Source organism: Neodiprion lecontei, chromosome 2 (genome assembly GCF_021901455.1).
Source record: "Neodiprion lecontei isolate iyNeoLeco1 chromosome 2, iyNeoLeco1.1, whole genome shotgun sequence".
NCBI lineage: Eukaryota > Metazoa > Arthropoda > Insecta > Hymenoptera > Diprionidae > Neodiprion > Neodiprion lecontei.
In genome coordinates, this window is record NC_060261.1 from 22,005,376 (window position 1) to 22,028,920 (window position 23,545).

Here is a 23,545-nt window from a genome sequence, read left to right on the forward strand (position 1 = left end):
CCGACGCGTTCATTTCTAGTGCGTGGACCACCGGCGCCATGGCTCACAAGACTTTTGAAAAGTCGAATTTCTCAGCGGAATAAATTGTATACCCGTGCAAAAAGGACAAGAGCATTATTAGACTACGCTATTTTCAGGCAATACCGAGACGAGCTTACTAACGATCTTAGGCTTGCGAGAAATAACTATTACCTACAGAGGCTCTCTTCCATCACCGATCCCAATCGATTATGGAAAGAATTGTCTACTCTTGGACTCGCAAGATCCTCATTCGCTTCACCGTTGCATTTTTTTTCCAAGCCACATTTTAAATAACTTTCACTCTGCCGTTTTCACCACCTTACCTCCTTATTCTATTACCAAATACGACGAAATGAAAATGAGCGTGCCGTTACCGTGTCACACATTCAATTTCTCTATCATCGAACCAGATCATATCAAGCTACTGCTCTCAAATCTTTCCTCCTCTTTGTCTCACTTTACTGGCCCTGACAGCATATCTCGTTTCGCGTTACACAAAGCCTATCCTGCTACTTGCCCTGCATTGGCATTCATTTTCAATCTTTGCCTTTCATCATCTACATTTGCCAAAGAATGGAAACGTTCTTATCTCTGAACACTCTCCAAAATTGAGACTCCTCTTTCACCTTCGGAAACTCGTCCTATTGCAAATCTTAGTGAATTATCTAAGAAGCTCGAGCGGCTTGTACACAAGCAAATCACAACTTGGATCGGCGAACACAATATTCTTGGCCAGAGACACAGTGGATATAGGAAACACCATGGCACTCCATCGGCTCTCGTTCGCATCTGCGAGGATATTAGACGAGGAATTGACCAAAGACAAATTACTATTCTTGTGTTATTTGATTTCAGCAAGGCCTTTGATACTGTTCCTCATTTCGTTCTTCTCAGTAAGCTGAAAAAAATCGGCTTCTCTGATTCTGTCTTAGACTAGATCTTCTCATACCCCTCAGGGCGCACCCAATCAGTATTAAATGACGGAAATGTATGCTCCGATTGGTTACCTACTTCTTCGGGTGTCCCTCAAGGGTCAGTCCTCGGCTCCTTATTATTTTCTTTATTTTTGAACGATATAGGAGACGTTCTTACGAACACCCAACGTATGAATTTCGCGGATGATACGCAAATCTACTTGAGCTGCCCACCGTCTGAATTGAAAGGAGGGGTTCACCGCATCACTCAAGACGTCACTGCCTTAACCACTTTCGCTAGAGTTAATGGTCTGAAATTGAACTTGTCCAAATCCAAAACCATAATTTTTGGCAGCAGTGCGTTTATTAAACAAATTGATTTCTCTTCACTGACCCCCATCTCGGTAAACGGTGTTGACATCCCGTACGTTCAAGAAGCAAAAAATCTTGGAGTGATATTACAATCAAACCTTTCATGGAGATCACATGTTGTAAGTATCTCACAAAAGGTTCATTTTTCGTTATTTTAATTGAAATTTAATAAAAATTCTCTTTTTCGCGAACTTAAAGCTCGCCTAGTGGTTGCTTTAATTTTCCCTTTATTAGACCACTGTTGTTTGGTTAACGACAATTTATCAGATGAAATATGGTGTTCCACAAGGCTCAATATTGGGCCCACTTCTCTTTTTGATTTATATTAATGATTTAAAAGGAGAATTAAAATATTGTAAATGTAAAATGTTTGCGGACGACACAATAATATATTATAGTAGCTCTGATTCCATTGACATTGAAAAGAAGATTACCTATGATTTAAATAAGGTATCTATTTGGCTAAACAGAAACATGATAAGTTTAAATGTTGCTAAAACTAAATTCATGTTGGTAAGAGGAGTGCGAACCTCTAGTTACAATTTTAAATGTAATATAAAAATTTAAAATAACTTAATTGAAAATGTGGATGAAATTAAATACCTTGGTATAATTATTGACAAGCATTTAAACTTTAAAGAACACCTAAAGTACACAATTAAAAAAATTGCTGAAAAAGTAATTTTTTTGTTCCGAATTGGAGACTCTTTGTCGCCGCTAACTAGGACTATTATTTATAAAAGTCTGATTGCCCCGCACTTTGACTATTGTTCTACGATTTTCTTAAGCGTTGGCGAAACTGAACTTGATTTATTGCAAAAAGTGCAAAATCGAGCGATGCGAGCGATAATTAGATGTAGTAAATTTACACCGATCAAACAAATGTTAAATGCATTACATTTCTTTAATGTTAAACAGCGAGTTACTTTAAATACGCTTATATTTGTGCATAAAATTAAATTAACGATATGTCCATCTTACCATGCGGAAAGTGTAACTCTAGTTGGCGAAACACATACTTATAACACACGACAGCGAAATAATATACACATCACAAAGCGTAATCAAACAACATCACAAAACACACTAATATATAGCGGGTTTAAAATTTATAATGACTTACCAAACGGTATAAAATCAATTGACAATGTGAACACATTTAGACGTAAAGCGAAAGAATATATCAAAGAGATGTATGTATGAGAAAGTTGTGTGAACAATGAACCGTTATGTGACTATTAAGACGAGGTCTGATTGGGTTTTTCTTGGGTTTCCCTAATCCGTGCAGATATGCAAGCGGTACCTTAATGCCGGGGCCTAAAATAAGTCTCCCAAGTGACAGTCATATTTGTACCTCTGTAAAATGTACCATTGAAGTAGCCATGGGCTAAATAAACGACATCAATCAAAATCTCTCTCTCTCTCTCTGTCGAGCTGAGTGGGAGTGTCTCTTTCGTACTCTCGTCTTTTTCTCTTTTTGTGATGGATCTTGCCTTTGTTCTGGTGATAATTTGTGCTGATGGGCTTCCTCTTGCCATCCGGCACATACGGAATATTCGAGTAGGTGTTTCTCTGTGATATTTCTCGTGATAATTGCATATTTTCTTCATTTCAATTTGTTTACCATTTCTCCTCTACCTGTCGTTACTTGCTTTGTTCTCTCTTCCTTCATGCATGCGCTCTCGTACTTATGACTATACCCATAATGTACTCGGCTGTGCTGGCGGTGATCCACGGGCTGCGGGGCGGGCGCTGCTCAACGCGTGGTGAAAGATGTCACGATCCGGCCTCACCCCGCCGCTGTCGCTGTTGCTCGAATTTCCTCGGAATTCGTCGTCGCTAGACGCGAGTAAGAGGGCACGCGAGCTACCGCTCTCGTCGGCGGATACCAACTCTATGCTCGCGAAGTTACTTGCCTATGATACGGAAATAGTGAAATTTATTTGCATTTTAAAGGAATCTGTCGACAAGAAAACTGCATTGCAAGATGCTTTTCTGTTTTATCAAACTGCATATAATATGGTATTTGCAGCTTATTCTACTCTAGTGGGAGAGGTCTTAGCAAAAGATAGATGCGCAGTGGCAGTCACTTCAGCTCAAAACGAGATAACTCGTACGTGCATTTCTAGTATAAGAGAGGCTTTCAAATCCCCCGTCAATACGACAATAATCTCGCAAATAACCGAAGCCTGTTCTGTCGGAGTCAAAGAAGCAATTGCGACCTCGCTGAAGCCCTCTGCATCCACGTCGTATGCAAGCATTGCATCGCATTCCAAGAAAGTGCATGTCCCCCACGGACCTACTATTTCTCCAGACAAGTTGGTGAGCTTTTTGATTACACCGAAAGACAATGTAGCTGCAAAATTCCCGTCCTCGAAACGCACGAGGGAAGTCGTTAAAAAAAATCTCGACCCGGCCGAAATAGGAATGAAAGTAGATCGAGCCATCGGAGCCAAGAACAACGGAATTCGCATCGACGCTAAAGTCGCGGACCTAGTAAAAATTCGATTTCTCCCCTCTCTGCAAAAACTCGGTCTCGAAGTTAGTGAAATCACAAAACTCAATCCACGCCTCATTATACATTGGGTGCCAGCTGACCTCACTCCGGAGGAGATTCAGTCCGACATCGTCAGGATGAATCTGGCGGAAGTCGAAGCGGGGAATCCTGAGGTGAAAATAGTGTACATGTCGCGCGAAAAACGGAATTCGCGGGCGTGCGTTATAGAGGTCTCGGCAGAAATTAGGGCGATTCTGAGAAATAAACAAAAAATTTATGTCCGTTATGCCTCGTGTCGTTTTGATGACCACGTTAGAGTACTGCAGTGCTATAGATGCCTGTCTTTCGGCCATCCTGCTAAGGACTGCACCGAGAGCGTGCACTGCGCACACTGCTCGGGTAACCATGAAACTGCGAGGTGCATAAATCGTGCAGAGGAACCGCTCTGTTATAACTGCAAAGCAGTCTTCACCGATGAAGACTGCCAACATAATGCCCTTGACGGAAAACGTTGCCCCATTCTGTGTAAACGTATTGCCGATAACGCGCGTAATACCGATTATGGAGAATAATTCGCAGAACTGTCTTCTGATATGCTATGTAACCTGTCAGTCCTTAAAATGCCATCTAGACGAGTTTCGCTATTATTTAACGGAAATTTTCACCACATCATACGCATGTCTGAAACCTGGCTTACTCTTCAGGTATCTGATGACTATGTGAATCTGCAAAACTATTGCCTATTGCGATGCGATCAATCTGACGCATGTACGTGCATTCCTGCTTGCAAGCACATGTTTTGATTGACTCAGGAGGAAACTGCGATATAAAACCGGAGTATATACTTGCTGAGATAACGATACCTAATCACTCTAAAATACTAGTCTGTGTTGTATATCGACCACCGAATATCGGCCATTTAACAGAATTTGAGGACTCATACCTTCAGCACAGTACACTGTATCAACACGCAGTAGTACTTGGCGACTTCAACTCAGATATTAATACCATCTCGCACGATAGCAAGCACCTTCTTAATTTTGTAGAAATGTCTAATTTACACTTAGTCCCGTATGGGCCTACACATCATGTTCGCGGTGCGTCTACTCTGCTCGACCTCTGCATGGTCGATGATGAAAACATGCTTGTGGATTGTGGACAAGTTGCAGTACCATTTCTCTCAGTACACGACCTTATTTATATTAAGTACAATCCGAAAGTTGATAGGCTCCCTCCGCGTGAGTTCTCATGTCGCGATTTAAGATCTTTCAATAGTGCTGCTTTCCCAACACAGCTTAGCAGTATGGACTGGGGTATTTTTTACGATACAAACAATCTAGAACATAAACTGTCTATACTCAACACCAGTCTTACATATTGGCTGGACATATATGCTCTAATAACCAAGGTGAAAGCCAAAAGGGCACCTGCGCCTTGGCTAACTGTTGAGATCAAAACGTTAATGAGGGCGAGGGATAGGGCGAGAAGAGAATGGCGAAGGAGAAGCACTTTGGACGCACATAACAGATTCAAGCTTCTCAGAAACTCTGTGCAAGCCACGATTGAAACAGTCAAAGCTACGTACTGCAACCGAATTTTCTCGGCCTTCACAAGTGCCGCCTCTACCTGGAACGAATTACGGTGTCTGGGACTTATTAAATCTCGAGATAGTGCTAAACCCTTAGCTACCTCCGTTACCTGCCTTAACAAGCATTTCGCATCTGCTAGCATCGATCCGACTTACAAACAGCCGTCGGTTTATTACCTGGGAGAGCGCGAGTATAGAGACGATAAGTTCTATTTTCTTAACATAAGTTACGACATCCTCGACAAGGCTATTTATCACTCAAAACCATCAGCCATCGGAGTTGACGAACTCTCCACTAAGATGATTCGACTTGCTCTTCCCTGCATTCGGCCCATGATCCACCATCTCTTCTCTATCTCGGTCATGTCAGGAATTTTTTCCACCATGTGGAAGTGCGCCTTCGTTTGCCCGCTTCCTAAGGTAAAATTCCCGACCACTTCAAATGAATACCGTCCCATCTCTATTCTCTGTGCTCTTTCAAAGTGCCTGCAAAAGATAGTGGCCGATCCGATTATGAACCACCTTCATATGCATGCCTTGCTAGACCCTTGCCAATCGGCATATCGCGCTGGCCATAATACGCAGTCAGCTCTCTTGCGCGTGCTCAAAGATCATCGTAAGGCTGGGGACTCACGTAAAGTCACTATTTTGATACTTTTTGACTATTCTGAGGCATTTGATCGTGTCCGGCATGAGAAACTCTTCGAAAAACTTCGCGCGCTTAATTTCTCGCAGTCTACGCTGCAGTGGATCTGCTTGTATCTAACAGGGAGACTACAATCCACACAAGACAGTCATACTGAGGCACGATCTGAGTGGTTAAACATCAGGAATGGGGTTCCACAGGGCTCAGTACTCAGTCCTCTTCTATTTTTAATGTATCTACATGGGTTTAACAACGTACTTAGAAATTGTAGTTACAATTTCTATGCTGACGATCTGCAAGTCTATTTACATTGCAAGCCTGATGACCTTGTGGAGGGTATCAGGGCTGTCAATGAAGATATTAAGGCCGTCTTCATCTGGGCTGCCGATTTGGGCCTTCTTCTAAACAGCGAAAAGTCTAAATCCATTGTGATTGGCACACGCCGTTTTATTGCCAGCATTAAGTTCGACGACCTTCCTCCGGTGATGGCTGGCAATGTGAAGGTCCCATTCTCTAACGATGTTACTTGTTTGGGTACAACCATCAGTAGACCTCTATCTTGGAATTCCAACGCAACGAAGATTGCAAAAAAAATAAATGGCATCATCTATCAGCTTAAGCAATGCAGATGTCTGCTCCCTCCAAAGTTGAGAGCGCAACTAGTCTCCGCGCTTGTATTTCCTCACTTAGATTACTGTTGTCTAATATATCTTGATATAACGAACGAACAAGACCTTGCCGTTGGTCGCCCTCTAAATGCATGCATTCGCTTCACGTTGGATATTAGGCGCGATGCTCACATCTCTGCATATTACCGGCAACTCAATTGGCTCAGAACTAAAGGTAGAAGGTTGTACTTCCTAGGGTGCGTAACGTATCAAGTACTTAACAACCGCATTCCAAAGTTCCTATACGACAGACTTGCGCTCCAAAACGGGAACGCACATGGGAGTTCGCGATGACCCAGAGACTGGCTGCAGCCACTATCATGTAGGACGGAACTCTACAAAAATTCTTTCGCAGGAGCAGCACCTTCGTTCTGGAATAATTTGCCAGCATCGGTACGACAAGCTGCTACAATGGAAACTTTCAGAAAACGACTTTCTGCGCACTTATTGACGATTGAATAACGCTGTAACTTGAAGATAGTTAATTTTACTAATGTAAAGCGTGCTTCTACTCGCCTCTACGCCATCGCTGGTGGATCGAGTAGCTTGTCGGTGGACGTGAAGCGAGGATCACGCTATTTTTCTTTGTTTATTTCTTATTCATTTTTGAATTTGTAAAGCACTACGTGTTGTATTTTTATTTACTTTTTATTTTATTTGAATTTTTATTTTAATTATGCATATACTGTTATATCTTTTTATTTATTTTTATACTACTATTGTTAACCTCAAAGCTATATGTAATGCGCTTGAGGGGATATAGTGCCAGGGCGCACAATAAATACCGCTTTCTCTCTCTCTCTCTCTCTCTCGCTCGTACGTGAGACGTGCGAAAGTTCTTCGCCAAATTCAAAGAACTGCCCCACCATCTTACACCCGCTCCAGTTTCGTTAAAGAATTATCTCTAAGTTTTTGTTGGAATAACGTTCGCGAATTTTCATCAATGTGTGAGTCATGTTTTCCGCCCATAAAAGAGACTGCAGGAGCGTAGAACAGTCATTCTATAACATGTCTTGTTACTATATCTCTGGCAAGTGTGCGATTGAAACAAGAGGGAACAAACATAGATTCCGAAAAATGTTTGAAATTAATTAAAATCATGGAGACTCCGTTCAAGGTTTTAAATGAGAAATATTCATCGACAGAGATTCAAAAGTGGACTGGATTTGGAACCAAAATACCAGCCTTTTGAATAAAATTTTACGAAAAGATGCCTCAACGAACGGACAGAAGACACGAATTGCGACCACAATTGGTATCTTCAAATCGTTGACAGTTGAATGTGAACAGTTTGAAAAAGAGAGTGACAGATTGCAATGCCGACAAAGAAGCGATCAAGTACGGTAGGAAGATTTGGAGACAGCTTTCGAGATCCGCATTGAAACGGGATCCGTAATCAATCTGCGGCATAAGGATTTCTGCAGGTTCTTGGAAGATGCTAAACACCTCGTTGTTGCAAGACTAAAGAAGATGCTACACATGCTGGGAGTTTATAAGCGGACTATATCTTGTCCTGTGAATTCAGTATAACGAAAAACGCTGAAATTACAAAAGAAATTAAATTTTTTAATACCAAAAATCGAATCATCCTCCAAACAACGGATATACACAGGTGGTTCAAAGAGAACCAAGGCAAAAAGCGTCGGCTAAAGTGGTGGATTTCCGAAAAAGAGACTCTGACTGGTTGTTGACCGAGATAATCAATTTCTCTGTGAATATTGACAAATACGTGCCATTACGAGGAGTAGTGTTCACACACACACAGCTACCTAAGGGTATTCAAGGTGCCGTCACGTTCGTAACAGCGACTCATATTGGTTTCTTTGGTCGGTGACCGCAGCTCTCTTTCCAGCTAACAGCAAGAATCCCAGCGTAGTTACTTCGTATCCGCATTTCAGCTCAGTGCTACGGTACGATGGTTCGAATTTTCCGATGTTTTTAAATCAAATTCCAATATTTGAAAAACTGAACGTACTATTGATGAAAATCTATGGTATAGAATATGCTAAAAAATAAAAGCGCAGTGAAATTGTAACCGTTTATCTGAGCCGAATTTAGTCTGATAAACTTGTCATTCGTCTTTTGGTGTGAGAGACTGAAATTATTGATTATGACGAGGATGATGATGATATCGAAAATGATGAAAAGGAAGTAACACATCATTTTGCATAGATTCAAAATTGATCGCGATTAACAAGTCCTCAAATTTCAAAACGTGCAAGTCATATTTGGTTATGTGATAGATGTCCGACGCACTTTGATTCTGAAAGATATTTGTTGGAGCACGGTGTACATTGTACGAATTTGAATGAATGCAAAATTATGGTATCAGAAGAAGAGGACAAGATTATCAAATTCAAAAATTTCAAACATAAAGAAGTTGTCCCATTCTGTATTCACGCAAATTTTGAATGTTCGTTAAAACCCACTTAAAAGCATCGGGAAAAAAAAGAGCAATTCATCGAAAGCATATTCCCCATATAGTGTAGCTTATTATCTGCCTTGTGCGTTTGACGATTTAATTTCAAAATTAAAAATTGATCGCCGGGAAACCTGCATTCAATGGTTCGTCAATAAATTGAAGGAATTGGCACATTCGTTAGAAGCATATTTCAAAACTAATGTATCTTTGAAACCGCTCAATTCAAACCAAATTAACGAATTTTGTTCAACAACAGTGTGTCACATTTGTAAAAAACCATTGACTCTGAATGACACGGAACATCGTGATCACTGTCATTTCACAGGAAACTACCATGGTACTGCTCACCGAGGCTGTAATCTACATTATCAAAATTCACATGCTATCCCAGTGATATGCCCCAATCTATCAGGTTACGATGCACATTTTCTGATGAAAGCATTGGCAACATGTTTCGAGGAGACTATTCAGCTTTTATTCATTAATGAAGAGAAGTACATTTCGTTTATCAATATATCAAGGAAAAGGATGTAAAGGATGTAATGTAAAGGATGTAAGTCTCCGGTAAAGCATCGCTAGATTCCAGGTTCGATTCCTGGCTCCGTCGTTAATTTTTCAAATTCACCAGTTGTTCAAATTTACATATTCTCAACAAAATTCTCTCGTAGATTAATGATTTGCACACCCGCATCTCATTTATTAGACGGCATTGCCGTCTTACGGGCTTCTCATCGGAAGCAAAGGATTGAAAAGGGTAAACATAAACATCTACACACTACAGTCTCCTTACATCGTGCATGCAGAGAAGAAATTCTTACTCAAAAGGATGTAAAGTTTAGATTCCTAGATTTGTTCTGTTTGATGCCCAGCAGCCTTGAGAAATTAGCATTGTACTTGGGTGATAATCAAAAAACAATTATACGCAAATTTTGCAGTACCTTGGATGAATTCAATTATTGACCAAAAAAGGTGTTTTTCCGTACAAGTACATCAATAACTGGGAAAAGCTCAAGAAGAGATGACTACCAACCAAATAACCGTTTTAATCAAAATTAAACGTCTATGATTCCGAGCCACAACGCGAAAACAAGCATTAAGGATACACTCAAAGGTGCTCGAGAAACTGTGAAAAAAGAAGGCGGTGGGCATAACGTCAAATCACCACGCGTCCTGCCGGTACTCTCAAAAGTTGGCGGATTTCCACCTTGTCTCATACATATTATTTCCAGTCTCAGCGCCACGGGTCCATTCGCGGGGGATGCTGCGGGTATTGAGAAGGCTGTAAACGATGCCAGCGCGGCTAAACGAGGATTGGAGGAGAGGAAACGGAATAACAAAACGATAGAAGCGATCGCTTAAGGTGAAGCTCTTCATCTTAAACCGTACAAAAAGGGTTTCGGTCTTCATCTTTCAAAAAAGTACGAGTGAAGCTACCACCCTGAGCATTGACCAACTGGGATTTGCTAAAGTATGCGAATATCATAAAAATTCCCCAATTCTGAGTGTTTCGGCAAGGTATCGAATAGTTAAATGTGTGTCTCGCGACACTCAAAATCGTCCTCGTACATTTACGCACACTCGCGTGCAATGTTTACTTGCCGTCTCTGCGTCAAATCTCGCCGCTTGCCCGTGTCGCGACTCAAAACCCATCAGCTGTATCTCATGTATTGTCTACTATCTCGAAATCATGTATGTGTATAATCTATGTGTTCTCTCGCTCTGTAAAATCTTCACTCTCTGTAACGTTCTCTTGCGATACGGTTTGTATCGCCTCATCAAAACCAATAAAATTCTAGTTTATCGGCATTCATTATCTCTCTCCATCTCAACATCACTTTCGTTTCATTCACACTCGTTCTCATCACTAATTCGCGGATCCCACGTCGATGATCCATATCTTTTTGCCATCTCTCTAAACATTTTTTGGTCCTTCGAGCCGGATCAGTCGCGAATCGAATCGGATCATTCGCAAATCGAGTCGAATCTTTCGAATCGTTGCGACTTACGGGAAAAAGAATTAGCTAGTGAGTGAAACGGAACTATCGCGTGTGCATCAAGTTGCGAAAGTTCACGTTATCAAAGTGAACAATCTCGTTATCGGTGAAAACCATCAACAAAATCAGTCGCGTCCGTTAAATTCAAACGTGCGGTGTCCTCTGTAGTGACCGTGACTAAGATCTGAGCGTCAACAACACCGATCTCTCGAAGTGTGAATCGCGTCGCGCTACTATCAGTGTGTTTGTGTCTCGTTCGTGAAAACTCAGTTCGTCGCGTGAGTTTAAATCCTCTCGTACATCAACATGTCGATCGAAGAACATATCGAACGTCAAAACGACTACATTTGGCGCATCTCTCGTGCCGTCGACAACCTGCGCAAGCTCGGCGAGGCAAAAATCACTTACGGGCAGGTGAAGTCGCGGCTTAATGCTTTAAATTCAAGTTGGAATAAGTTCCAAGAGAATCACGAAAAGATCAGCGAGATCAAGTTCGCAGCAAAAGGTGATCAACTCGAAGCGATAAAAAAGCTTTCGTACTTCGCGAAAGATTATTACGGGCTGTGTGAAGAGCACTTCTTGAGTGGCGAAGGAGTGATGCTTGATCTTCTCGAATCGCTAAAGCCTGCGCCTGCAGCAACCGTGCAAGCCGCTGCAGCTCCTCAAGACGCACCAGCAGGAGGATCATCAAAACGCTTACCGCGTATCGAACTGCCCACTTTCGCGGGCAGCTACTCAGAATGGAAGCCGTTTCACGACCTCTTCTCGTCGATGGTTCGCGAAAATTCGCAACTTTCGGAAGTGGAAAAGCTGCACTACCTCAAAACCAGTGTGACCGATGAACCGTTACAACTTATCAAAAACATTTCTCTCACCGCAGAAAACTTCCCTCGAGCCTGGGAAACTCTCGTCTCACGGTACGAAAACAAGAGACTTTTGACGGATTCTCATCTCGCGACACTTTTCGCGATTCCTCGTGTCACGAAAAAGTCGTCATCAGAACTGAAGAGCTTGCACAGCAACACTTGCGAAGCTCTTGGCGCGCTCGAACTTCTCGATAGTCCCGAGAAATTAGGGGATCACATCATCGTGTACATGACGATTCGCAAGCTCGACCCAGCATCTCTCGAAGAATGGGAGAAAAGTGTTAGCGAGAAACTCGAGCCCCCCACGTTTGCGGAGCTCAAGGCGTTTCTCATCGGTCGCATCCACACCCTCGAAGCCGTGGAGCAAGCTCATGCTCATAATCAAATCGCGACGTCGAAACCGCACTCATCGCAAGGAAGGTCAAATCTTCAGACGACAAGGTCACATACAGCGCAATCAAAGGAACAGTCGTGTGCTTGTTGCAAAGGCAACCACTACATCGCGTTCTGTTCGACCTTTCGCGACAAATCTCTGGATCAAAGAAGGGAAGTGGTTTCTGCGAAAAAGCTTTGCTTCAATTGTCTCGGTCCACATCAGCAGAAGGACTGTCGATCCAACAAAACGTGTCGCGTGTGCAACGGTCGACATCATTCCTTGCTGCATCGAAACTCTTCTTCAATCTCGACAGCTGCCAACAGCGGCACATCTCAAGGACAGGCCGCAGTAGCGCAACCTGCAGTGCAGAACGCACCGATCTCGAACAGCGCCTCTCAGGTGAGCAACCACTCAGCTCAGCCTACAATGATCAAGCGCTCTCCAGTTCTTCTCGCCACAGTGCAATTGATCGCTTCGAATCCGGAGACTGGAGAAAGAATCATCGCTCGCGCTCTACTCGATCAAGGATCCGAAAGTTCATTCGTCACGGAGTCGCTAGCGCAACAATTGCGACTACGTCGGCATCAAGCAACGATACCGATCATTGGCGTCGGAGCTCATCAATCGGCAGTGACTCGCGGCATCGCGACATTGCAACTCCAATCTCGTGCTCACACCTCGTTCTCATGTCAGGTGGAGGCACTCGTGCTTCCACGACTCACATCGTATCTACCCTCATTTCGACTTCTCGTCGAAGACTGGCCTCATCTACGAGGACTCAACCTCGCGGATCCAAGCTTTGCACATCCCAGTCAAATCGACGTAATTCTCGGAGCTGACATCTACAGCAACATCATTGGTCAAGGAGTTCGAAGAGGAGCACCAGGAACACCAATCGCGCAAGAAACTCAGTTCGGTTGGGTCCTCTCCGGCTGCGTTTCAGCGGAAGCAGCAAGCCCCTCGTATAGCGCAGTCCAAGGCTTCCAATGCTCCCTCAATCACGAACTGCTCAATCTCGTGCAGCAGTTTTGGAAGCAGGAAGAAGTGTCGAAACCTTTGGCACTAACGTCCGAAGAAGAGCGTTGTGAGCAACACTTTCGCGAAACGGTTTCTCGAACTGCGTCCGGTCGTTACGTAGTTCGGCTGCCGCTCAAAGACAATTCGGTAAAGCTCGGCAACTCGCGGAATCCCGCGCATCAAATGCTCCTTCGTTTGGAGAAACGGTTCGGTAGCGACGCGAAACTCAAGGAGGCTTACTCGAGCTTCCTTCGTGAATATCGTGAACTCGGGCACATGCGTCGCGCTATCAATACACCTGAAGACAATTCCCGCGTGTTTTATCTTCCCCATCACGGTGTAGTTCGCGACAGCAGTTCAACAACAAAGTTGCGTGTCGTGTTCAACGGGTCTCAAAGAACCAACCTCGGACTCTCTCTCAATGACAATCTTCTCGTCGGTCCAAAAGTGCAAACCGACCTCGCGGACGTTCTCTTACGCTGGCGACAATATCCAGTCGCATTCTCATCAGACATCGTCAAGATGTACCGACAAATTTTGGTCCACAATGATGACCAAGATTTTCAGCGAATCCTCTGGAGGGAAGAACCAGAGCTACCGATTGAAGAATATCAACTGACTACAGTAACGTATGGTCTTGCAAGCGCTCCGTATCTCGCGATCCGTGTTCTTCATCAACTCGTTCAGGACGAAGGTAAGCAGTATCCCTTTGCGAGCCACGTCATTCTCGAGAACACGTACGTCGACGACATCCTCTCAGGAGCAGAGGACGTTGATCAAGGTCGCGAGAAAATCAACGAACTCAATCAATTGCTCAAGGCGGGCGGCTTTGAACTTCAAAAGTGGACTTCAAGCCACCCAGAAACTCTCGTTGACATTTCTCGAGACCATCAAGAGATCGCGATGCATCTGAATCTCGATCAAAGTCCATTCTTTCGGGCTCTCGGTCTTGCGTGGAGACCAGACATCGACGCGTTTGCGTTCTCTCCGCAAATTCATCAAACTCGGGACAATTTCACGAAACGAAAAGTTCTCTCACAAACCGCGCAGCTCTTTGATCCTCTCGGATGGCTCTCGCCGATCACGATCAGAGCCAAAATCTTTATGCAGGAATTGTGGGCACTCGGTTTTGACTGGGACGAGCCGCTCTCAGCTTCATTGTCCTCGCGATGGATCGAGTTTCTACAAGATCTTCAAGGCATCTCAGCTATCACCATCCCACGATGGATCGGGTTAAGTTCAGCATCTCTCGGGATAGAGATTCACGGTTTCGCGGACGCCTCTCAAAGTGCATTAGGCGCAGTGATCTACGCGCGAACGTATATCAACACTCACGAAGTGCGCGTTTCACTAGTGTGCGCGAAAACTAAAGTAGCGCCGCTAAAGAAGGTGACAATTCCTCGTCTCGAACTCTGTGCTGCGAATCTTCTCGTCCGGTTGATGTGTCATGTGGAAAAGACTCTTAATTTCGAAAACACCCCGGTTTATCTGTGGACGGATTCCACAGTCGCGCTCGCGTGGATCAAAAGCCACCCATCGCGGTGGAAGGAATTCGTTCGTAATCGCGTAACGGAAATCCAAGAGTTCGCGCGCGCTCGTTGGTATCACATCTCGGGTCTTGAAAACCCCGCTGATCTTGCGTCTCGTGGTGCATCTCCGGAGCAACTCCAAAAATCAGAACTTTGGACCTTTGGACCATCCTGGCTCTCGAAGCCTTCTGTCAATTGGCCATCCTCATCTCCGCGACCGGAAGAAAACATTCATCTCGAGGAAAGAAAAGGGCTGTCGACGCACATCGCAACAGCTAAGCCGCTACAAATCTGGGATCTCGTCGATCGCTACTCAAAACTATCGACTCTCCTCAAAGTCACATCATTGTGTAAACGCGCAGCAAATCGGTTCCTCGCAAAGACGACATCGAATCGCGTAAACACGTCTATCACTGTCGGACCGATCTCTACTCTCGAATTGAGCGACGCCCAACTGTTTTGGACCAAGGTGACCCAGCAGGCGTACTTTGCAGAAGAAATTCGCCAAATCGAGACCAGCTCAAGTCTCACTCGAAGTCATCCACTATCGCGACTCACGCCGTTCATCGATTCGAACGGATTCCTCAGAGTCGGTGGTCGACTGAATCACTCATTGCTTTCGTATGACGAAAAGCACCCGTTCATCTTGCCTCGCGAATCATCGTTCTCCACATTGATCATCGATCATCATCATCGGTTGACGCTCCACGGAGGTCCGCAACTCACTCTCGCTACAATCCGACAGCGGTACTGGATCCTGGGAGGAAGAGTACCGATCCGCATGTTCATACATCGTTGCGTTCCTTGTGCGCGTCATCGCGCCACCCTCAGCAGCCAACAGATGGGCCAACTCCCTCAGTCTCGAGTCACGCAATCAAGGCCGTTTCTTCACTCTGGCGTTGACTACGCTGGTCCATTCTCGATTCGAGCCTCTCGCGGAAGAGGAGCGAAATCATGCAAGGGATATATCGTTATCTTCATCTGCTTCACGACCTCGGCTGTGCATCTCGAGCTAGTTTCGGACTACACGACGGAGGCATTCATCGCGGCGTACAAACGCTTCACATCTCGACGAGGAATTTGTGCCTCAATCGCAAGCGATTGTGGAACGAATCTCATCGGCGCAGACTCAGAACTTCGCCGTCTTCTCGCTGCATCGTCAAAGGAGTTCTCAGAAATCGCAAACATCCTCGCATCACACGGAACCCAGTGGCGGTTCAATCCCCCTTCCGCGCCTCATTTCGGTGGAAAATGGGAAGCCGGAGTGAAATCAGTCAAATTTCACCTCAAACGAGTCATCGGAGAAGCTACTCAAACGTTCGAGCAATTCGCGACGTTCCTCACGCAAGTAGAAGCCACGCTTAATTCTCGACCTCTTTGCGCTATCTCGGACGATCCACGGGATCCAAGTGCCTTGACTCCAGGACACTTTCTCGTCGGCTCAGCATTGAACACAATTCCTGAGCCGACACTCATCGAGGTGCCAGCTCAACGGCTATCGCATTGGCAACACTTGCGTCAAATGCTGGAGCATTTTTGGAAACGGTGGAGTACGGAGTATCTTCAGTCCTTCCAAAACCTCTCGAAATGGCAGACTCATCACGGGAACATCAAAATCGGATCCATCGTTCTCGTAAAAAACGAAAATCTACCTCCATCTGTGTGGCCCCTCGCGAGAGTGATCGAAGTGCATCCGGGAACCGACGGTCTCGTTCGCGTTGTGACCGTTAAAACGAAATCCTCTGTGTTAAAACGTCCTATCGTGAAATTGTGTGTGCTTCCAGTGTCCTCTTAAGACAATTATTGACTCTAAGAATAAATAACGCACGGCGGGCTGCATAATCTAATTTCGCGATCGTTACCGATAGCGAAGCGGGCGGTATGTTTCGGCAAGGTATCGAATAGTTAAATGTGTGTCTCGCGACACTCAAAATCGTCCTCGTACATTTACGCACACTCGCGTGCAATGTTTACTTGCCGTCTCTGCGTCAAATCTCGCCGCTTGCCCGTGTCGCGACTCAAAACCCATCAGCTGTATCTCATGTATTGTCTACTATCTCGAAATCATGTATGTGTATAATCTATGTGTTCTCTCGCTCTGTAAAATCTTCACTCTCTGTAACGTTCTCTTGCGATACGGTTTGTATCGCCTCATCAAAACCAATAAAATTCTAGTTTATCGGCATTCATTATCTCTCTCCATCTCAACATCACTTTCGTTTCATTCACACTCGTTCTCATCACTAATTCGCGGATCCCACGTCGATGATCCATATCTTTTTGCCATCTCTCTAAACACCGAGGTATTTTCATGCGTAACGAAATGCCCAAAAACGGACCGCGTAGAAACGAGGCAGCTGTACGTGAATCTTGACGATAAAGATGGCCCTGGGACACACTGGGTATATAAGAAACGCGGCAACGATGTCGACAGTTTATTTTGACAGTTCCGGTCATCTTTAACCTCCGTTAGAACTCGTGAAATATCTCGATGTTGGTAGCGTTAAGAATAACGATGAAAGATATCAGGATTACGATACATTTAATTGGAGGCACTTGTATCTGAAATTTTCAAGCGATGAGCTATATAAACATGATGCGTAATTCAATAACTTTAGCCCAACACTTGCGGTCATGGATGATTCCTTTGTGTTAACGAAATCGGGAACTTCTTCGATTCTCGAAGCGCAATATTTTTCGATCGAACTTGCTCTGAACAAAAATTATGTTCTCGGTCTCGTTGAACTGTTAACCTTCAATTCCATTCCCAACGTTGATGTCGGTAACAATTAAATATACATAGCCGATAAAGTATTCACCATATTTTCCGGAAGCTTCGAAATTAAGGATATTGGAAAGTATGTTCAAACCACGTTGAAAAATACCGACATTAAAATCAGCATAAAGCTCAGCAATAATACGTCATGCAAAATCAAATGTGACCAGATCATAAATTTTGAACCTGACAATTCTATTGGTTAGCTTCTCGGATTTACACCACGCGTATTGGCAGCTAACCAAACTCACCATTCGGATATACCTGTAGCTATTTTCAAAGTCATTGCAATGCAAGTTGAATGCAGCATTACAACGGATACCTAAGTCAACGAGCGCAAAGTGCATACTATTCAAAAATTTTTCCCTATCGCATATCGTTCCGCCGAGATATAAAGTCGTGGAAGTGCCCTTGCATATCATTTACTTTCCGATCTCACAGTGGTTTCAAATCCCAAGTCGCTGGCTAGAGTATATCCGATATGGTGTGAGAGAACGGAATGTGAATGTGAGGTGCCTCAAGTATGTGTATGAGCAAGAATGTGTGTGAGGTGCCTCAAGCACATACGCGATAGTAGATATCGGAGACAGTCAGTCGTCTCCCGAGCACCCGGCAAGACGCCGCGCTCGGATCACATGTATATAAGCTGTATGTAATCACGAATAAAGTATTATTAGCATTTGTCCCTTCCTACGTTATTGGTAAAACTCCTCCGGATATCCACGGCCATTACATTTGGTGAAGAGGATGAATCAGAAAAAGTACACCTTATCTCGAACGACACGGAACATAGCAATCAAAGTTGATTCGAACGAGAAATCTAATCAGCACTTTATCGGGTGAGGAAGTTGTGGTATCGAATAGTCCGGCAAGTCGGAAATTCACTCGGTATTTGAAGAGGGGGTGAAAGCAGTACAAGCTAGGTAACTTAGAACCGGTAAAATGCAGCGCTTGGGCAACACCTATTGTTCCGGTGCTCAAAAAAGAAACGGAGAAGTTCGAATTTGCGGTAACTTCAAATTAACCGTAAATCCTCAGATAATTATCAAGAGGCACCGTATACCTTTGAAAGAAAAAATGTTCAATACGCTGCAAGTAGGTCATAAATGGTCTCAAATTGATTGAAAGCATGCGTTTATGCAATTTGAGTTGGATGATGAGTCCAAAGATGCACTCACAAAAATAACGCACGAGGGATGACACCGATACACGCGCCTAGGTAAAGGTGTAGCGTCTAGTCCCGCGAAATGCCAACATATACTTGAGGAAATTCTAAACGGAGTTCCGCACACAGAAATTTACATAGATATCATTTATTGTACCGGACGAACAGAACAAGAGCAGTAGTATAACAAGGAGAGTTCTGGATAGAAACACCTTCTTTACCGACTAAGCCGACCATTCCGCTTATACGTGCATCCCAGACGCAAACTGTTGAAGGTTACCCCCACTCTCGTAAGATGAAACGTGTTCTGTCGACCGCTCGTCGGTAAGAAAATCTCCCAAATGACCATGATCGTTGGTAAAAAATCCTCCAAATGGCCATGATCGTCATTGAAAAATACTCCAAATGACCATGATCGTTGGTAAAAAATGTCTGAAATTGCCGTGGTGTTACCCCTTGCGGGATAAATTGTGCTCTTTAACGGTAAAAAAATCATGCTCATCGAGCGGGATCGACAACTGCATTACCGAGCGCACTCCGTAAATCCTCAGGCGTTCGAGCGGACCCCGTGGATCCTCACACGTCCGACCGAGAATCCTGGCATGTGTCAGGTTTTGAGAGCTTCAAGAAGGTTCGAGAAGATTCTCACGGCCTTGAACGAATCTAGACAGACAAACAATTCGTCCGACGTGTTTCGACTCGACGGTGAGCGGCATGCGGTCGAAAGATTTCGGTGCGACGTTGAATTCAGAAAGACCCGCTCTGGTCTTGAACGAATTTCAGACAAACAATTCTCGGAATCGTCCGACGAAAACAATACTCGGAATGGTCCGACGAGTTTAGACTTAACGGTGAGCGGCCTGCCGCCAACGCATTGCGGTGCGACGTAGAATTCTGAAAGGTTCTGGAATTTGTATGTGGATGCTTCGACCCTGAACGAATGTAGGCTGACAAACAATGCGTTCGACAAGTTTCGACTTGACAGCGAGCGGTCCGGGACCGTGAGAAAGAGCTTCTTTGACCATGAAAGATTTTCGAAATCGTTGGACGAAAACAATACTCGGAATCGTCCGACAAGTTTATACTTGACCGTGAGCGGCCTGCCGACAACGGATAGTGATGCGACGTTGAATTCTGGAAGGTTCTGAAATAAACTCTTAACTAGCTGGACAGAGGTTCTGAATTAACGGTTGATATTGACGTTGCAAAATATTTTATTGAAAAAAAACAACTTCGGATTACAGTTTTACATGAAATTCATAATGCTGATATATGAGTGTAATTACATATTTCTCACTCAACGGTACCGTACCCATGCTTTAGGCAATGAGAATGAATAACTGTTCGAGTAGATAGCGATTGTCTTTTGTGTTTGAGTGAAAAATTTCGCAGTAACAATACGTTTTGAGCTGCACAGTTTGGACATGACGTAGCATGATGCCTACAGTTTAAATTCGTATCTGACATTTTATTCAATTTCTGCAACGATGGACAATCCAAATCCATTAAATCAACGACTTCAACTTCTTCACCCAGAATTTTCTACAGCCAACTTTTCTTCTCAAAACCTTTTACGTGAACTGTTAAAGCATTACATAGCGACATACATTCGATGGTGAAATCAAGTTTCTCTAGAGGTAAATCACCACCTTCCCAGGATAGTCCATGATAATTCCGGGACAGTCAAAAATTTTCGCTTTTGAATAGAGCGAGTAAATAATTCCAATCGTACGGAGGTTCGAAGAGGAAAATTGACAGGTTGGTATCTTCGTCGAGTGACACAACTGCCAACTCTTTTGGTGTAAAACCGGGACCCGGTCTTCTGAATCCTTGTACGTCGACTATGAACTCCATCGTGAAAAATACTGAATCGATTGTCACAACGTTCAAGGTTTTTATACCAATTTCCTCACCCCACCACTCAGCGGGTTATATTCAATTATACGATCATGTAAAATCAAGCAGAAGGCAGATGTACCAGTAGGAGAATTATTTTTCTCCTCGAATTTGATATGAATATCTACCGGTCCAGATTTCAGAGCGTCGTTTTGTTTCGAACAGTCGATGAAAATCATAGGTTCGTACTGTAAAAATTCACTCTTCGTCAACAGAGGCTCAAGTTCTTTGCCGTAGTAGGTGGCTTGAAAGTTTGCGTACATCTCGTACAGTAATGCAAAGCGATTGTGTCTCATGTCCAAGTTCAGGTTACCGTACGGATAATACTCGGAATTCAAGAAGAGCTTGACGTCAGTAATGTTACAGTGATCAAGATGACTGGCATTTTTGCCGGCTTTGTTTTTTCGATTCGTTTGAAAACCGAGCATGACAAATCGTGGTTTTTCCGAATGGGTGGACGTTTTCACAGTCCAAACGTGTTTCGTGGTTGCCGGTAGCAAAGGATATTCGTACAACTTCCAACTGCGGAAGCTCATGGACACTGGCGTATCTTTCTCAATGAACTTGAACAGTGCGATTTTTCGTTAATCCGACAGCTTCACATATGGTACAAACCATTCCACCTGATCGATCACGATTCTGAAATCTTTTTCTTGATCTTGAACGATGGCATCAAAATCACTTTTTGAACTTGTGAGAATCAGCTCGTGTTTCGCGTTAACGATGATCTTGCGATAGTCTTCAGCGAAGCCTAATATCATGCTCAAGGGAATAACTACGTCAAAGTTGCTATCGGCATCAGTTAATTTTTTCGTTTCCTTAACATTGAGCCATCCAGCATTTTCCGTAAGCCAACTGCGACCAGCGTTGAGCGAAGCGAAACCTTTCAGCAGGATAGTCAGACCAACGTTTCTACATTTATCAATCTCTACAGCGTTTAGTTCGTACCCTACATCTTCGAAAAAATGGCAGATGGCGTTATTGACTAAAGTTGTGATCGCTGCTGCAGTGCCGTCCGATTTGAGCAATTTTCCAGAGATATGCAGCGAACTCTTGCTCGGTGATACGCATAAGTCCTGATGCTGAACGGTGATTTGAATCTCATCGCTGTTATCGAAAGTTGACGATGCGTACGGTTTGTGTGCGTATATTTCTTGATGGGCGATTAATTTGTCAAAGACGACAGGTGTTCGAATGCTCAAGATTTCCTTCTCCATGGTACGTAGCAGACAACAAAACAGCAGAATCGCAGTTTTATTTGTCGGAAATTCCTTTTCCGGAAGGTGTCAGCTCTAGACCCAAAGCTATCAGGAACTCCACGTTACGACGAGTTAGCAGTTCGGGAATCGATCGATGACTGACTAATATAACTCTTTTTGGACAAACTGGTATATACAATACCCATCTTTCATTGCGATTTGATGTGCAGTCTCATAGTTATGACTACTCCGCGAGAATTCACCAGATATCTGTCTTGATCGACCAACCGAAGCTGTACGTGATCTCTGGTCTTGACGGTGATCGGACGGTAAATGACGTGCGATGGCACTACCACGATCTTATATCCCGGTGGAACGATAGGAAAAAATTCGTGAATAATATGCACTTTATGGCCATTGACGTAGGCGCCCGTTGTAATACTGCATTCGACTCGCAACGCGTCGACCTCGAGAATAGTTACAGGCATATCCGAATGGTGAGTTTGGTTAGCTGCCAATACGCACGGCGTAAATCCGAGAAGCTGACCAATAGAATTGTCAGGTTCCGAATTTACGATATGGTTACATTTGATTTTGATGCATATCGTATCGTTGTTAGGCTTCATGTTGATTTCAATGGTGGTATTTTTGAACGCGTTTTGAACATACTTTTCAATATCCTCAATTTCGTAGCTGCCAGTGGATATAGTGACTACCTTATCGGCTACGTATATTTTATTGGGACCGACATCAACGTTGGAAATGGAATTGAAGGTTAACAGTTCAACGAGACCGAGAACATAATTTTTGTTCAGAGCAAGTTTGATCGGAGGAAAATATTGCGCTTCGAGAATCGAAGACGTTCCCGATATCATTCACACAAACGAATCATCCATGACCGCAAGTGTTGGGCTGAAGTTATTAAATTACGCGTCATGTTTATATAGCTCATCGCTTAAAAATTTCAGATACAAGTGTCTCCAATCAAATGTATCGTAACCCTGATATCTTTTATCGTTATTCTTAACGCTTCCAACATCGAGATATTTCACGAGTTCTAACGGAGGTTGAAGATGACCGAAACTGTCAAAATAAACTGTCGACATCGTTGTCGCGTTCTTATATACCCAGTGTGTCCCAGGGCCATCCTGATCGTCAAGATTGACGTACAGCTGCCTCGTTTCTACGCGGTCCGTTTTTGGGCATTTCGTTGCGCATGAAAATACCTCGAAATTGGGAAATTTTTATGATTTTCGCATACTTCAGCAAATTCCAGTTGGTCAATGCTCAGCGTGGTAGCTTCACTGGTACTTCTTTGAAAGATGAAGACCTAAACCCTTTTTGTACGGTTTAAGATGAAGAGCTTTACCTTAAGCGATCGCTTCCATCGTTTTGTTATTTCGTTTGCTCTCCTCCAATCCTTGTTCAGCCGCACTCGCATCGTTTACAGCCTTCTCAATACCCGCAGCACCCCCCGCGAATGGACCCGTGGCGCTGAGACTGGAAATAATATGTATGAGAAAAGGTGGAAATCCGCCAACTTTTGAGGGTACCAGTAGAACGCGCGGTGATCGGACATTATGTTTACCGCCTCCTTTT

The 23,545-nt window shown here is 43.9% G+C and overlaps 1 protein-coding gene across 1 annotated transcript; it reads left to right on the forward strand.

Moving 5' to 3' along the window:
* Nucleotides 1–11,428: 11,428 nt before the first annotated feature.
* Nucleotides 11,429–16,705, forward strand: LOC124292995. The gene has a single exon (XM_046731886.1). It carries the CDS (start codon nt 11,429–11,431, stop codon nt 16,703–16,705), a length of 5,277 nt encoding a protein of 1,758 aa, XP_046587842.1.
* Nucleotides 16,706–23,545: the final 6,840 nt, after the last annotated feature.

Excerpts from the sequence above, each read along its gene's own strand:
- LOC124292995 (XM_046731886.1), top strand. The coding sequence starts at position 11,429 with ATGTCGATCGAAGAACATATCGAACGTCAAAACGACTACATTTGGCGC.